Genomic DNA, 18,199 nt, shown 5'->3' with positions numbered 1-18,199 from the left:
CACCAGGCTCAAGGTTGACTCAACCTTCCATCCTTCTGTGGTCAGTAAAATGAGGACCCAGATAGTTGGAGGCAAGATGCTGATTCTGTAAACCACTTAGAGAGGGCTGCAAATCACTGTGAAGCGGAATATAAGTCTAAGCGCTATTGCTATTATTCTTTTTTTCTTGGGACCCTTCTGTTTTGGATTCTGAGTCACTAATGCCATTTGACTAGGTTTCAACAACCACACAAGATTGAGCAGTTTGCATCTGAAAACTATGGAAAAAACTCAGGCATTTTCTTAACACGGTGTATGGATTAAAATGTAAAAATGTCAATTTAGTTATGAATTAACTGAGAAACAGAAAGCTTTTATAATCTAGTGGGGACAACCTAGATATCTCCTAATACAGGAATTCCTCAACCTGTGGGACACATATGGGACACATATTTATTTAATGTTCTCCCTCCTTAGAGCCTTAGTGGTGCAGCGGTTAGAGTGCAGTACTGCAGGCTACTTCTGCTGACTGCAGGCTCACTGCAACTTGGCAGTTCGAATCTCACCAGGCTCAAGGTTGACTCAGCCTTCCATCCTTCTGAGGTTGGTAAAATGAGGACCCAGATGGTTGGAGGCAATATGTTGACTCTGTAAACTGCTTAGAGAGGGCTGTAAAGCACTGTAAAGCGATATATAAGTCTAAACACTATTGCTATTTTTCAGTGGCTTTATAACTCTGGCCACTAAATGAATGGTTGTATATCTAGGCTTATCTGTATGTATCATTTCCTGAAAGACTGGAAATTAATAAGGAACTGCAGGAGTTTCTCAGGATCAAATGCAAATAGATGCCATTTTCTCAGCTTGTAAAAGATTCTTGAGAACATAAAAGTTTGTTATTTCCCCCTTCCCCCTGGGCGTTACCCAAAAGGGCTCTGCCATACTTTGATGAAAACCAAAAATCTGTGTTCTTAATCCATATTTCTTCCTCTGAATTCTTTACATTCTTCACAATCATGGGGTCGTTTTGCTCCACGCCAGTCACCCCAAAAAATGTCACTGAAGAAATCAACAGGTCACCTTGTCCAATTTATGTTGCTGCCCCATAAAACTATTTATCTCTAATAAATAGACCAATCTGGGAAGGAGGCGATCAAATTTAATCTCTGACAACTAAGCTATTAGCTTTATCCACACACTGGTATTTTGTTAAGTGCCGAAACACTACTTTAGTCTTACGATAATTTGGTTGGGCAAATGTTCACAGAAGAAGAAGAAAAATGTTTTTGATGGCTTGTTCAAAAGGAAAACAGCCATTTATCAGAGGTTCTATTTAAAAAAAAAACTTGTGTTGGAAACTGTAGCTTGGCAGAGTTGGTTCTTTTAAAACTTTCAGAGGGAAAAAATAATGTTGCTTGTTTTAATCTTGCTAACAGCTTGGCCTAAATTAAAAGAAATAAATGTCAAAGCCAGAGATTTCCTTGCATGCTTAACCTGGCCTTTCAATGTGTAAATAAACAAAAATGAAAAGAGGAAAACTTCCCTCAAAACCTCAGATCCAAAGAAGCAAATTAGGATAAATTTCCTTCCTTCGTCACGAAAGTTGCCCAAATTCTATCAGAACACTTTTCTTAATATTGACAGTTATTGCCATCTGGGTCTTAGGGAATGTGTTTGTGTGTGTGTATATATACACACACACACACAAAGTAACTCTGCCCGTGTGGAAGCTGCTGAAAAACACTTTCCTGTGACCTTAACTTCATTTTGCCAGTTGAATATTTCCAGGAATGTCTGATTCAGCTCAAATGTTTACAACATGTCTATGGCAAAGACATGGGATGTACAATGTTGAAAAGCCTACTAGCAAACTCAGAAACCTTGGGTTGCAAACTGGGAGCAGACAGCTGGATTAGTGGGGAACTGGATTGACAAAATAAGATTTAAAAAAAAGACATATGAACACGCTGGACAAGCATACATATTCATATTATTGGGAAGATAAATCTTATCTGTTTTATATCATGTGCTGGGTAACATGCTCCCCCAAAAAAATCGCAGAATCACTCTGAGGTTTAAAAATCCTCAAAATATCACATGCAACATTAACAGCCTTCAGACCACGAGGAAAACACTTAGTCATGTCCAAGGGACTTAGTCATGTCCCGTGGTTAACATCCCAACATTGGGAGTTGGGCGTTCTTTCAAGATAAAAACAAATCTTTAAAAGATCTGGCTTGAATTTTTTTGTGGATAAAGTAACTTATGGGAGGCCGAAAATGTTCTGGCCTTATTTTCTTCTTTTCATTTCTGTTTTTTACTGCTTTGGAGCAATCCAGACCCCCAAATCCAGTTTGGTTCTTTCTGCTGGCAACATGATCTAGCTATTACCTACAAAGAGGATAACCAAGCTATCTGGTGTGGAAAAGTCATTGCACTTGTAAGTTGACTCATGTAACAGGTCCTAATTGTCGGGTGTGCAATGACTTGGGACCATAGGTAGTTCTGGGCTCAATTATGGTCATAGGTACTGTACTGCACTGCATCTATTTGACTTACATAAAACCACCTAAACACTTGAAATAGAGTTAAAAATGGCAACCAGCCTACCTCTGATCCTGTCAGTCAAAGAATTCTGACTATCAGGATCCAGAAGAAGAGCCTTCCGTACTTGTAGCACCAGGGGTGGGATTCTACCAGTTCGGACCAGTTCTATAGAACTGGTTGTTATGATTCTGTGCAGTTTGGAGAACCGGCAAATCACGCCACTGGCTGGCCCCGCCCCTCCCCCCCTGTCGGATTTATGCTTTCTAGCTAATCTACATCACTGTTGTACTGCTTTGCCTTTGCCCAGGAGGCTTCCCTGAGGCCCAGTCAGGGATGGTATTCAGGGGGTTGGGGGGTGGGGGAGAAATGGCCTGAGAGCAGAGCTGAGCCTACCTTTAGTACTGAAGCTTCTATTTTTCAGTGCAGACTCAGGCAGCAGATTGCAGAAAGGTAGATCTGTGAGTGAAGCTGTGATTCTGCAAGCAACTCAATCTGATTTGCCTGATTTTGGGTAAAGTTTAAAGGGGGGGGGGGAATTTTGGTTGGGACTTTAGTTTGCCTGATTTTGGGTATTTTTTTAAAGTTGTGCTTAAAGATAGATAGATATAGATATATAGATATAGATATATAGATCTATATATTCTTAAGTTTTCATGTGGTACTTACATGTATGGTATTCAGCTTTGTTCGGGAATTTTCCCACGTCATTGTAGTTGTGCTTTTAAAGTTGTAGCAACGCTTTCGGCAGAATCTCATCTGCCATCATCAGGCTTCTGTATAGTGTTCGCTCTACAATGACGTGGGAAATACCCGAACAAAGCTGAGTACCATATATATATATATATGCTACTCCGAGAAGCACAAAGCCGAAGACACAAGCCTGAAGATGATGAATGAGACTTCATCGAAACGTCGCCTAGATACTTCCAATTTTACGCGGGAGAAAACCTGAATACCCAAAGATCCACATACAAATACCCGCGAACACCTCAGGAATATAAATATATATATATATATATATATATATATATATATATATATATATATATATATATATGTATGTATGTATGTATGTATGTATGTGTGTATGTATATGTGTATGTATATGTATATGTATATGTATATGTATATGTATATATATATTCAATATTTACATACAAGCCACACCCATCCAGTCACATGACCACCAAGCCACACCGGCAGCGGAATGGCACAAATTAGGCCTGCAGCAAGGTGTTTGAGAGGGCTGCCATGATCGCCTAGAACTGCTTGTTAAGAAATTTGAAACACACACCCCCCCGCCCGTGTAGCATCCATCCTTTGGAACATCTTACCCTCTGAGGCAAAGTGATCAAACGCAAAGCGAGTACCATCATGGTGGCGAAACACACGTGATATTGGGAGTTTTTCCCCTTACAGCTAAAATCCAAACTAGGGTATGATATTATATTATATTATGTATATGTATATATATATATTATATGTATTATATATATTCAATATTTACATACAAGCCACACCCATCCAGTCACATGACCACCAAGCCACACCCACAAATTAGGCCATGCCCATAGCTGCGTTTGAAACAGCCCTGCTCCATCCTTTGGAACATTGAGGGCAAAGTGATCAATAGCCCCTTGGCGTACGTGATTTGTGGACTTCAACTGCTCAGGAATTCTGGGAGTTGAAGTCCAGACTTGTGGACTTCAACTGCTCAGGAAGGGAGTGAAGTCCACAGATAAGAGGGACCATCATTCCCCACCTCTGGTCTAAGGTAACACTCGCCCCCCACCCCTCCTCTTATCCTTTCACAAGAGCCTGAAGACCTGGCTCTGCCAGTTGGCCTGGGGGCCCAATGGGGTAGTTTCATGATGGAGGGGGATCCTGGATTGATAGTAGACTCCTCCTCCTCCTCCCTCCACTGCTCTCACTTCTCCACCCATCCATTTTTTGGTTATCGTATTATTCTTCTGTTTTCCTTTTTCATTGTTCATTGTATGGTTCTACTCTTTATGGTGCTACTTTTTTCATTTCTTCCTTTTCATTTCTGTAAGGCCGCCTAGAGTAGCCCCGCAGAGAGAGAGGCGGCAAATAAATTTAACAAATAAAATAAATAAGTGACACCACTATTGTCCCGACGGGTCTGTGGTTCCCATCAAAGAAGATGGGAAGCCCCTGATTCAATGCACCTAATATTCCAACTGTGCCCGTATGGATCTTGGTTAGATGTTGGGAAAACCACAGAAGGTAATTTTTCTTTTTTAATGCTAGGATTCTTCAACTGTACTTTGAGTCGTTCTACACCAGGGGTGTCAAACTCAATTTCACTGAGGCCCACAGGGTTGTGTTTGACCTTGGGGGGGGGATGGCCATCTTGACATCACTCGTGTCGGGGGCGCCTGTGGTGGCCCAAGCACTCTGCCAGCAAAAACGGGCTCCCAATTTCCATTTTCGGTTGAATCGGCCTCCTGCAACCCAGCGAAAACGGAGCTTGGGAGCACCCTCCCAAGCTCCATTTTTGCTGGCAGAGGCACCGTGGGCCAGTCCTTCGCTATTTCCAGGGCAGCCACATCTAAGCACCCTGCAGGCCTTGCGTTGGACAACGCTGTTCTACACTACCGGATACAACACGGGCTCTGACTTCTGTGGGGGAGAAGTCAAGACAGTCCTGGTTTTAATTCTTCCTGTCCCACCCATGACCAAATCCATTTTATTTTATTTGATTTATACAAGCTGCAATCAAAGTAGAGTCGTACAATGCATCCATAAATACCGTGTTTCTCATATAATAAGGCCGGGTCTTATTTTTTTTTTTGAGCCCCGAAAAAATGGCTAGGCCGCCTTTTCGGGGGTTACTTAATTCCCCCCCCCCCTTGCATCTTTGGGCGGGCAGCGACGGCTTGGATGTTGACCTCGGCGTTGTTGGGGCACTTCGTATCGGGGTCAACGCAGGCAGCACCATATCCGGGTGTGCAACAAAAGTACTTCCCAACGGCAAGCCCCCTCACCATTCCCCCCATTTCGCATGTTTTAATATAGGCCTTAATTTGTGGGGAGGGGCTTAATTTCATTTCATGCCTATAAAACATGCTGGGACTTCCTATTGGGGGAGGCCGTATTGTTGGAGAAACAGGGTATACTCTGAAATATTCACAGCATACATTATTTTTAAAAAAATGAAAAATGACTAGCCCCCAATTGCTCATAAGTTTACCACTAAGTGAAGAGCAGGTGCACCAATCCAAAAACGGCACCTGCTGACCTTCCGCCCCTCACCTAGCAGAAATGGGGGGACCGTAAGCAGGATGATGACCCACAATTTCTCTGCTTGAAATCCAAGGAGACCTTTCCTGTGTCTCTCCGTGAGGTTTTATTCCAAAGGTCAAAGACGTGTGCTTTTACTGCCTCCATGAGGACAATCAAATGCAGGGACAGGCTCAATTTCAAACTTCTCTTGTAAGTTAAAACCCGAAATCCACTTTAAAACACAGCTGAGCAAAGCAATCACTGGAAAGATTTTTAGGAAAGATCACAGCATTTGACATGAGCAGATTACGGGTAGTCCTCGACTTACGACCACAATCGAGCCCAATGTTCCTGTTAAGCGGCACCTTTGTTTAAGAGAGTTTTGCCCCGTTTTGCGACCTTCACTGCCACAGCTGTTAAGCTGTTATGTGAATCACTGCAGCTGTTGAGCGAGTTGTTAAGTGGATCTGGGTTCCCCATTGAGTTGGCTTGTCAGAAGGTCGCAAAAGGTGACCCTGTGATGCTGGGACATTGCAACCGTCATAGATATGGGTCCATTGCCACGCATCTGAATATCGATCATATGACTGTGAGGATGCTGCAATGGTCATAAGTGTGAAAAATGGCCATAAATCATTTTTCAGTGCCGTTGCAACTTGGAATGGTCATTAAACGAACTGTTGTAAGTAGGGGCCTACCTATACCATCTTCCTTGCACACAATGTTACCTATTGATTGAAGGGGATGGGAGATATTATGGCCACACCTCTTTAGCTTCTTCACTTCAAACTCAGCTCTTAAAAAAATATCTATGACTTCTTCTCTTTAATCCGGCCCCCAGATATCAATTCTGCAGGTTAACCCAGAAAAGGAATAGGTAATGTGGCACTACTAGGTGCTATAGTAATCCAGAAACCATATAATTAAGCAAACTTTTGAAAAGAAGTTGAGAAATGGCTGAAATCTTGCATGGTTGCCAAGCTTCATGAGATTTTAGATTCATGAGATTTTAAAATGCTCTTACATTATTCTATCCTTATTTACAAGAGATTTTACACGCTCGTGGAAATTCTGTTGAAAGTTTGGCCATTTTAATTAGTTTAATTTATTCAGCACCAGCGCCGTTGTGCAAGACTGTGCAATGGCACTTTGGACCTGAAAAAACTACCTATTTCGGACACAGATCCTTGCAGCCCTCCCAAATCCTATCTCTCCAATATAGGTAAGGCAGTGGTGGTATGCAATTTTTTTTTACTACCGGTTCTGTGGGGGGTGGCTTGGTGGATGTGGTGTGGCTTGGTGGGCGTGGCAGAGGAAGGATATTGCAAAATCTCCATTCCCTCCCCACTCCAGGGGAAGGATATTGGAAAATCTCCATTCCCTCCCCACTCCAGGGGAAGGATACTGTAAAATCTCCATTCCCTCCCCACTCCACTAACCTGCTTTCCAGCTCCGTTCTCCTGTGCAGGGCAACCAAAGGAGACCCAGCCAATCAACTAGGACTTGGGAGGCAGAGAAGAGATGGGGGCGGGGCCAGTCAGAGGCGGGATTTGCCGGTTCTCCAAACTACTCAAAATTTCCACTACCCGTTCTCCAGAACCTGTCAGAACTGGCTGAATACCACCTCTGAGGTAAGGTCATTCTAAATACTATCACAAATTCACAATAAGCACCTTGGTGGAAAAGACAATCCGGTTGACAATAAAGAGAGGAGAATATTGAGCTATTAGGCTACAATGTCTAGAATACGAATGCTAGTGAGGGAAAGAATAATATATTCCTAGACCAGATCCTTCAGGGAGCAACTGGAAAGAGATTTTTGAAGGAAAAATTGGACGTTAAATTGGATTTTTGTGGGAAAAATTGCAAGCAAAGTCAATGGGGAAGCCAGATTTACTTAACAACCGTGTTTATAACTTAACAATCACAGTGATTCACTTAACAACTGTGGCAAAAAGGTCATGAAATGGGGCAAGCTTATCTAACAAACGTCTCTCTTATCAACAGAAATTTTGGGGTCAACTGTGGTCATAAGTTGAGGAATAACTGTAATAGTAAATATCAAATTATATGGGAGATCCATAAATTTCCAAGCATGATATTCACACAGTGTCTTTAACAAGATTTATTGAAAAGAATGCATAAGACTATAAGAATCCCAGCAATTTAACTATTTCCCATTTAGAACTAAAACATTCTAGTGTACATTAAAGTCTGCAAACAGAATCTGAGGAGGCAGATTTTTCAACTGATAACAGAAAAACTTGCAGAACCATCTCTTAAATCTTTTAACAACTCTTGCAAGGAATAACACAATGCACAGAGCTCATAAAAAGTTTTCTGAGAAGCTTTCAAGAGACAACCGCGAAGACTGTGAAAAACTCAAGCACATGACTATTCAAATTATATAGTGAGTGCTTGATTAAAAGAAATTTTGCTGGTATCACAAAGATGTTATCTACCACACTTTCACATGGAGCGTGCATGGTCCACATTAAGAGGAATTTAAAGTTTGAGAAGTTAATTTCAAGGACGTCAGTTAGTAGACTGATAATAACAATAATAATAAAGACCTCACACTGTTACAGAAAAGATGATGTTATTCAGCGATGTGGAGACAGGCAAACTGATGAAAAACAACTGGAGAAAAATAAAACTATGTTTGCACATCAAGACTGAAAGATTATGTAGGAAAAATGGAATGTAGTATCAGTTATATCGAACTCTTGGTGCAATACCCAAAGGACTCACCAAATATTTAGAAATTATAAATTTACTGGCCTTAATACTGCTAATTTTACAAAAGATGAACCTACTTGGAACAACATAACATTTCAGGGTGATAACTCTCTAACTTTTAGATGCCTGGTTAGTCCCCAAGTAATTGAAGTCAACACACTGTTGATTAGACAGTGATCTTCATTTGGATGAATAGAGCAATAATAACGCTTCAAGGATAAACATACGAAAATTCATAAAGAACAAGGATATTTCAATGACAACAAAAAGACCAAGGATAACTATGGTGTTTCTAACGGAAGTTAGAACACGTACAGAATGTACAGTTCTGACAAGTGAACAATAAGCCAGTTGATCGTTACTGACAAACCTTGAGTTTGGTGACTGTTGCTATGTGTTTCATAGATCGCAGCAAAAAAACAATCAATTAGTTGGATTGATCCCTTGGTATCTATTTCTTTATTTACATGCCCACCCATGACTCTAGGCAGGTATAATAAATGAGATGACTAGCCTGCAAATAAAAATTCACAAGGTTTGGGCATATAATGCAAGCAAATAAGACGCCCAGCAGGCTGGAGAGCAATAGTTTCAGGCAAATGGTTGTCCAATCTCTTCTTAAAAGGAGACATTGTTTAAAAGACCTGTAGGCCATTAATGAAGACTGGTTGAGATGGCAAACGTTTGTTCATGTTTGTTACAGTTACAAACTAGTTTGTTATTAGTGGTCAGACTCAGAATAACAAAGTGTGAAGGGACCTTGGAGGTCCTCTAGTCCAATCCCTGCTTAGGCAGGAAACCCTATACCACTTCAGACAAATGGTTATCCAACATCTTCTTAAAAACTTCCAGTGTTGGAGCATCCACAATTTCTGGAGGCAAGTCGTTCCACTCATTGTTCTGTTAGGAAATTTCTCCTTAGTTCTAGTTTGCTTCTCTCCTTGATTAGTTTCCACCCCTTGCCTTTTGTCCTGCCTTCTCTATTTGAAGAATAGATTGACTCCTTCTTCTTTGTGGAAGCCCCTGAGATATTGGAACACTGCTATCATGTCTCCCCTAGTCCTTCTTTTCTTTAAATTTAGACATACTCAGTTCCTGCAATTGTTCTTCATATGTTTTATCTTCCAGATCCCTAATCATCTTTGTTGCTCTTCTCTGCACTCTAGAAAGAGAGTCAACTCAACTCAATGGCACTAACTAGCTCAAACAAAATGTCATATGTTCTTTACCTCTCTACTTGATATTAAAACCACCCAGAGTTGGAAAGCATAGAAAACTGTTATGATGACGATGATGGTTGGTCACACAGTCAGTCAGTTATTTAGACTGAATTTGGCATTTTTATCCAATAGTTATTACTACTATATTCACAAAAATGTGAAATCACAGCTGGCAGTTTTGTAGCTGTGCTGGCCTTCCTATGCATCAAGTTCTTCCTAGGACAGGGGTGTCAAACCATGGTCCACGGGCCAGATGCGTCACAGGCTGGCCACGCCCATGCCCGGTTTAGTGAAAAGTTGCGATTTGACACTCCTGTCAAATGTCCATAATATATTGGTATAATATACAGTATGTGTGGACTACTACTACTTACTACTACTACTACTACTACTACTACTACTACTACTACTAATTTATTAATTATTAAGAACAGGTTGTATTGTTGTATAAAATTAATATAGAAGAGAAAGAACTGGAGAAAATAACAAAATACAAAGTAAGCAGAAGTAGGACAACTATGGCAATAAAGCAAGGATAGTACCAATAGTAATAGGCGCCTTGGGTGCAATCCCAAAAAAACTGGAGCACCATTTGAACACCATTGGCATTGACCAAATCCCCATCAGTCAATTGCAAAAGGCAGTTTTCCTTGGAAAAGCTTACTTCTTGTGACAATGCCTTTTAACACCATAAACAATATCTCCCTATCCCAGGTCCTCGGAGAGGACTTGGTAAATGGATAAAAAAAGCTAAATCTAGTCTAAACATCTGGATGATTGTGAGAATCAAAAGTGTTCTATCACCAAAGCTGCAGGGGATTTTGTTGTTGCCGTTAACCTGACTTGAAACCAATAATGGCTAAATGTAGACCTACAGATGCGCAATGCTTGCATCTCAAATCATCCAAGACTCTTCTTCACTGCTTTCTCGTGCCTTAAGCAAAACATTAAGGATATAAATATGTTTAGGATTAGCATTTAGTTCATTGTGGGGTCTTTAACTGGGAGGAAGTGCAGACAATTTGGTTTAATTGTTTTTTTGTTGCAGAAGAGTTACACAGAGGGAGGAGAGAAAGAGGAAATAAAACACATATGAAGGTCTTTGTGCCACACACAGAGAGAACGCTGTGGTTAGGGCTTGTTAACATTCCCTACAGACATGGAATTGATTCATACTGAAAATAGATACCCAAACAAGCCGGGTAAACCAAATGTGATTTCTATCTCAACTCAAGGGAAGGCCAGTCCATACATTGTATATCACTGTATCAGACCAGACATGTGCTGACATTGTATAAAAAGTAAAGTAAAACTGGACGTGCAGCTGCTATCGAAACGAAATGAAAACTAATTGTCAATGTTCACAAAAAGTGGTTCTTGAGATGAATTACGATACTTTTTCATAGGATTCACCAAGGAAACGAAAAGGCAATGTGAATAGAATAATTGACATGTCCAGAATCACAGCTTTGAAAATCTCACTTGGGATTGCAGTTGAAGACATCACTATCTATGGGACTAAACATAGAGCCAATCTAGTGTAGCAGTTAAAGCACCAGGCTAGAAACCAGGAGGCTGTGAGTTCTAGTCCCACCTTATTCATGAAGGCCAGCTGAGTCACCTTGGGCCAATCACCAGGGGACTATGAGTTCTAGTCCTACCTTAGTCATGAAGGCCAGCTGAGTCACCTTGGGCCAATCACCAGGAGACTATGAGTTCTAGTCCCACCTTATGCATGAAGGCCAGCTGAGTCACCTTGGGCCAATCACCAGGGGACTATGCTTCTAGTCCCGCCTTAGGCATGAAAGCCAGCTGAGTCACCTTGGGCCAATCACCAGGAGACTATGCTTCTAGTCCCACTTTAGTCATGAAAGGCAGTTTGGTGAAGTTGGGCCAATCACTAGGAGACTTGGGAGTTCTAGTCCTGCGTTAGGCATGATAGCCAGCTGGCTCACCTTAGGCTAGTCTCTCTCACTCAGTCTAACTCATCTCAAAGGGTGGTTGTTGTAGAGATAATAGGAGGAGGAAGGAGTGCAGGTAATCCTCGACTTACGATCACTAGTGAGCTCAACATTTCTATTACAAAGAAAGAGACAGCTGTTAAGTGAATTTTGCCCCCTTTTACGACCTTTCTTGCCACAGTTGTTAAATGAACCGCTGCAGTTCTTAAGTTAGTAACACGGTTGTTAAGGGAACCTGGAATCAGTTGCCAAGCACCCAAATTTTGATCACGTGACCACAAGGATGCTGCAACGGCTGTGAGAAAAATGGTCGTAAGTCACTTTGTTCAGTGATGTTGTAATTTCAAACAGTCATGAAATGAACGGTTATAAGTCAAGAACTTTCTGCATTAGTCATGTTCACGGGCTTGAGTTATTTATAAAATTAAGGCGAGATATAAATACATGTACAAATCTATCACACCTGTTAACTCTGCTCTTTGAATGCAAGGCAGAAAGGACTGAAATTAAATAGGGATTTTGATCCCCGGTAACCATAAAGGATGCTCCTTTTGTTTCTTACTAGCTCGATACCCGGGCTTCATATGAAACTATGTGATCGGGCTTAGTTTTTGGGGAGAAAAATAAGGGGGGGAGGGGAAATTCTGCCTCTGCCTACCAGCATCCATCGGTACTCATCTGGCTAGCGTCCTGTCAGTGTGTGAGAGATTTGAAAGCAGTTTGGAAACTGAAACAGTATTTGCTGGGTGAGCAAGGAGACAGCAAGGAGCCTGGGCGGGGTTAAGCTCAACTGTTCTGTAGTAAAGCTGGTTGCTGCTGTGAAAGTAAAACTGAAACTCCTCTCCTCTGCTTGTGTTTTGCATTCGGAACAGATTTCTTTCCAGGAGGGGAGTAGAACTCCTTAGCATAATAATATAGGAAATACTAATAGCTCTGATGGTCATTTTGAAAAATCCTTAGTAAGCACCTAGAATCCAAGAGGAACATACATGCCAAATTTCAAGTTTGTAGGCTTTACAGTTCTGGAGATTTTGTGATGATGCGTGAGTGGTATTTCAATTTTATATAGAGAGATAAGCGGGGGGAGGGGAGATTTATAGCTGATTCAGATATCTGACATGTCCAATATATAGAGACAAATGAAAGCACTGAATGTCTGCTGGACACAGATACAGGCAAGCAATGGCACCAATAGAACTCACTTGCTACTCCTGATGCAATTCCATACAGTAGTCCACCTCCTTCGGACTCAGGCTGGAAGACATGGGAACTTGGAGGAGGGCTTCGCTCTTGACGGATGAAGTTATACAACAAAGTTTTCACTAGTCGGCTGGTGTAAGAGAGACTGGCAATACAAAAGAGCCAAAGTTTTAAGTGGATTTGGGACTGCACCAGAATGCAATCAAATAATTCCTTTTCCTCTATTTTGCAAAACTATTTAAAATGCAAAAGTTTAAAACTGTTCTTTTAAAAATGAAAATAGGTCAGTAAGAGATACATCTCATGTTAAAATCCCTAATCCAGTATTTCTCGAACTTGGTGACTTTAAAATGTATGGATTTCAACACCCCCAGAATTCCCCCAGCCAGCCATGCTGCCTGGGGAATTCTGGGAGTTGAAGTCCACACATTTTAAACTCATCAAGCTTGAGAAACAGTGCTCTAATTTGATGCCTAATAGATCCTCTTAATTCTTCTGAATTTTAAAAAGGCTAATATATTTTAAATGTGTTAACAGAGGTACTAAAAAAAGAGGTGCTAGTCTTCACACTCTGAAAATAAATACAAGTTTCCCATGACCTATTTATATATTCAGAACTCATTCATATATGACTTACCATTTATATATTCAGAAAATAAAAGTAGTTTGCAAACTATTTTTATGGTCCAAAATACTCACAGGTACAGAGAGTGGTCCAAAATACTCACAGGTACAGAGCAATGAAGGCAGAAAAAATTTGCAGATCTCAGACAGCCTGCTCTTAACCTGATTCAAGTAAATTCAAATACTTCTAATGCCCACTCTTTAGAGATTCACAGAAACAAAAACATTAAATACTGCACTGCAAACCAAAGCTTTAGGCTTACACAACTTGGTGCATTCTAAATATTTGAAATATAGTTCCCATAATCTCGTGCCACTGGCCATGCTGATTCAGGCTGATGAAGCTAATGTCTAAAACATCTAGAAACAATGGGTTTCTAACTCCTGCTATGAAGTGTTTTTTTTTTTAAATTTGCTGTAAAAATGTAGAACCATTCTAATTCACTCCATATCCTAAAATTATGAAGTGGAACCGCATACAATAGTTTCATCTCACCATATTTATTTAACAACCTGTTGTTTAAGTGAGATAACAAATAATTCTTATCGCCCGGAGAGTCAATCTGTTATCAGCTTGGGAGATCTTTCAGGAGCACAAGTTAAATAGAAAATATTTGCTTTGACAGAGTAAATGCAGTTGCTATGTTCGTTAAAACTCAGGAATAAAAGCTACCTAGTTATAAAATAGCACTGCAGTCTGACCTACCATCGACCATGCATGAGATACTTATGAATGAGGCTCTTCCGCAGAATTTCCTTGTGGAAAAGCTGACAGGAGAGAAAAACGACCAGTGTTGTCACAGCTTCCAGCGAAATGCTGTATGTAATATCTCTGCAAAGAATGAAGACATAAAGTATTAATCAACACCAATGAGTACATATTTACTAGCCGCCTTTTTAGATGTTACATGCAAATATTGGCTATAATGTTTGCTGTGACCCTGGCTCAAAGAAGTCCTTGACAAAAAAAAATCCCCCAATTCTCATTGCACTAATCTACAGATTCTCTTCCTTAAAAGGTAACGGTAAAGGTTCCCCTCGCACATACATGCTAGTTGTTTCCAGCTCTAGGGGGTGGTGCTCATCTCCGTTACAAAGCCGAAGAGCCAGCGCTGTCCAAAGACTTCTCCATGGTCATGTGGCTGGCGTGACTAAAGGCTGAAGGTGCATGCAATGCTGTTACCTTCCCACCAAAGGGGTCCCTATTTTTCTACATTTTTTACATGCTTTCGAACTGCTAGGTTGGCAGAAGCTGGGACAAGTAACGGGAGCTCACTCCGTTACGCGGCGCTAGGGATTTGAACCGCCGAAATGCCAACCTTTCTGATCGAAAAGCTCAGTGTCTTAGCCACTGAGCCACCGCGTCCCTTGTTCTCTTCCTTATGTTCTGTTCGTTATGTATTTACAAATAAGAAAACCCTGAAAGTTGGGAGGAGAAAGAAGATAACCCAGCAGCAGGTGGATAGAGTCAAGTGCAGTAGCAATGGGTGCCCTGTTGGGAGGATCTTTAGGGACCTGGTTGCGGATGGATCCCCTGGAGAAAAATTGATGTGGCCACTAAGAAATCAACCCTGACTTGATGGCACATAACCAATCAGATTACACCATTCAATAATCACAGAACAGAGAATCATAGGCTGGAAGGGACCTTAGAGATCTTCTAGTCCCATGATGACGAACCTATGGCATGCGAGCCCCAGCCAAAATTATCTGCACTGCGCATGTGCACACCTCCCAGCTGATTTTCAGCCTGTTTGAGGCTGTTTTTGGCCCCCCAGAGGCTCGAGGGAAGCCTCTGCAGCCTCGGGAGGCCAAAAAAACGGACCTTCCGGAAATACCGGAAGTGCTGAAATGGGCCTGTTTTTCGGCCTCCCGAGGCTGCAGAGGCTTCCTTCGAGACCCCGGGAGTGCGAAATCGACCTCCCCCGGGCTCCAGAGGCTGAAAACGGGCACTTCCGGTATTTCCAGAAGGCTCGTTTTTCGGCCTCCCAAGGCTGCAGAGGCTTCCCCTCGAGCCGCCAGGAGGGCAAAAACGGCCTCAAACGGGCCGAAAATCAGGTGGGAAGCGCTCGCATGCGCAGTGCAGATAAGTTTGGCTGGGGCTCGTGTGCCTGCACAAATGGGGGCGGGCGGGGGTATTGCACTTGCATGCGCAGCGGGGGGCACATTGCATAGTGGGTTCCAGCATGTGCACATGTGCGCGCTATCGTGCGCGTGCTTGCTTTCGGCACACCACAACAAAAAGGTCTGCCATCACTGTTCTAGCAGAAGACCCTATACCATTTCTGACAAGTGGCTGCCCCGTCTCTTCTGAAACGACTCCACTGATGGAGCACCCACAACTTCCAAAGGCCAGCTGTACTCACTGTTAGAAAGTTTCCCCTTAATTCCAAGTTGCTTCTCTCCTTGATTAGTTTCCATCCGTTGTTCCTAGTGTTGCCTTCTGGTTTGTCAGTTTATTTTAAAAAAACCTCCAGTGATAGAGGATTGAGATTGGCCATCTCAAGTTTTCAAAGAAAAAATAAAACCCGAGAAAGTCCAGTTGCCATTTAGAAAAAGCGTCTTTGGGATTCCAGAGATGGAGCACCCAAAACTCTGAGAGGCAAGGGGTTCCAATTAATTGTTCTGTCAGAAAATTTCTCCTTACTCTTAGGTCGGATCTCTCTTTCCTGAGCTCCTACCCGTTATTTCTTGACCTGTCGTCTTACCTTCTACCTTTGTTATTGTTTCCCATTGCTTTTGAACAGCCACCAAGTTTCATGCACAGCTGATCAGGGAGAGGAGAGTGTATAGGATTCTCTCCCCCCCCCACCCTAATTTTTGGTGTTTCTAGGACTGCTGAAAAGACCTCTAAACTAAAATATCCAGAGCCACTGCCAGTGAGTCATGCAGATAATAAGCCATTGCCGGTGAGTCATGCCCTGATAGGATTATTAGGAATGCAGCGGCTCAGGAGGTTTGAAAGCTGGGCTGGTGATTAGTGTTCAAAACTCGCTGCTGCCACTGAGTAGAGTGAGCTCCAGCTCCTGCCAAATCTTCTGTTTGAAAGCAGGCAAGCATGAGGAGATAAATGATACAGCTTCAACGGGCACCTTCATGGAGATGCAAAAGGAGCCCCCAACTGGGCATCCCCTGGGCAACAGTGATGTCACCAGCAAATCCTTTCACTACGGAAGCACTTTGGTACTTCCAACATGGAAGTAAGAGTATTGTGATGACCCAAGGGCGTGGCACAAAAACAATACAGTCAGATAAGGAATAAGAGTCTTTTTATTATCTCCAACTTTGCCCCCAATGTCCAGATTACCTTCTGACTGGAGAAAAACTCTCCCAGGGACAGCCTTTGACTGCAGAAAATTAAGTCCAAAACATGAGCAACACAAACTGTAACTTAAAGTCCAAACAAGCCAAACTGAGGTAATTAGTTTGGCAGAGCAGGAACAAGAATTTCAGACTTGAAGGCATGGCAAAACTCACATGGTTGGGAAGACACCAGGAACACAGATAAGCCACAACAACACAGAATAAAGTCATGTTTGCTCCAGCAGCCTGCCAAACGCAGCCTGCCTTTCTTATCATGTCTTCCCAGCTATGGTGAATGAAGGGAATCAGGACCCTTTCCTCCCCCATAAGCCACGCAACCTGTGTCGCTCTCTTCTCCCTCCCTGCGTGCCCTAGGATGAAGAGGGGATGGGCCTGAGTCTTCCTCTGAACTCCTTCTCCCTTGTTCTACTTCTCCCCTGCCCTGCCCAGCCGGACTTTGCCCTTCCCCAGCCTCCTCCACAGCCCACGGAGCCACACTCCCATTCCCTTTCAACTGTCCGGCTTCCTCCTCAGATTCAGACTCTGACAGGGGCATGACAAGTATAGAGTTACTGAGTTATTGTGTCTTCAAGACATTGTGGACTATGGCCAACAATGGTGTCTAGACCAGGGGTCACCAACCTTTTGGATATCAGGGACCATTAAATTCATAATTTTAAATCCCGTGGACCACTAATCTGATCTGCCTAATGATTGGCTGGGTGGACGTGGCTAGGTGGTCATGTGACTGGGTGGGTGTGGCCAACTCAATGTCACTCACGTCGAGGGACACCTCTCCAGCCTCTATTCGGCCTTCCCCTCTCAGTCATTCCTCACTCACCCACCTTGGCTCCTTAGGGCCCCAACAGGAAGCGGTTGTTGGAGCAGCCACCACGAGAGTTTGCAAAACAGCGGCTCAGTTCAAATTGGATCTGACTGAGAAGGAGGCTCAGCAGAAGCACCTCACTGAGGACAAGGCTTTCCAAGCAGAGGGAAGACCTGTGGGAGTGCAAGGCCAGGCACCGGCACCTGGAGGCTCAGCGAGCTGAGATGGTCAGCCAGTTCCAGGCCATGATGCTGTCCCACTGGAACGAGGCCCTCCAGCTCTTCTCCACCAGTGGCCCTTCCCTCCAGCCTTCGCCCAAAGCCCTGCACCAGGAGGCTGAAGCAGACCCCAAGTCAGAATTTCTGCCCCCCTTCGACCCACACAAAAAGACGCCGAAGGGGGAGACTCTCTGCAGCAATGCAAACATTCATTGCACATATCTGGCCCGGGGGCGTCGTTTGAGGACCCCTGATTTAGTGCAATATAAAAAAATGTAAATAATTTTTCTGTGGACCACCAAAATTTTCTCATGGACCACCAGTTGGTCCGCTGAC

The 18,199-nt window shown here is 42.7% G+C and overlaps 1 protein-coding gene across 11 annotated transcripts in view; it reads right to left on the bottom strand.

Annotated features, from left to right (window-relative positions):
• The window catches only part of DYM (dymeclin), a 250,890-nt gene that overhangs the window by 166,569 nt on the left and 66,122 nt on the right, over positions 1 to 18,199 (bottom strand). For all 11 annotated transcript variants that reach the window (XM_087958660.1, XM_087958661.1, XM_087958655.1 and 8 more), the window contains exons 8-9: positions 14,223 to 14,348; positions 12,895 to 13,037 (exon numbers count right to left, since the gene is read on the bottom strand). In XM_087958660.1, the coding sequence (XP_087814786.1) occupies positions 12,895 to 13,037; positions 14,223 to 14,348 (269 nt within the window). The remainder of the gene's footprint in view (positions 1 to 12,894; positions 13,038 to 14,222; positions 14,349 to 18,199) is intronic.

Source organism: Notechis scutatus, chromosome 2 (genome assembly GCF_049901735.1).
Source record: "Notechis scutatus isolate UNSWTSFEM ecotype Mainland chromosome 2, rNotScu1.2, whole genome shotgun sequence".
NCBI classification, from domain to species: Eukaryota; Metazoa; Chordata; class Lepidosauria; order Squamata; family Elapidae; genus Notechis; species Notechis scutatus.
The sequence above is the reverse complement of the archived record's forward strand: the minus strand, read 5'-3'. Positions and strand labels throughout refer to the sequence as shown.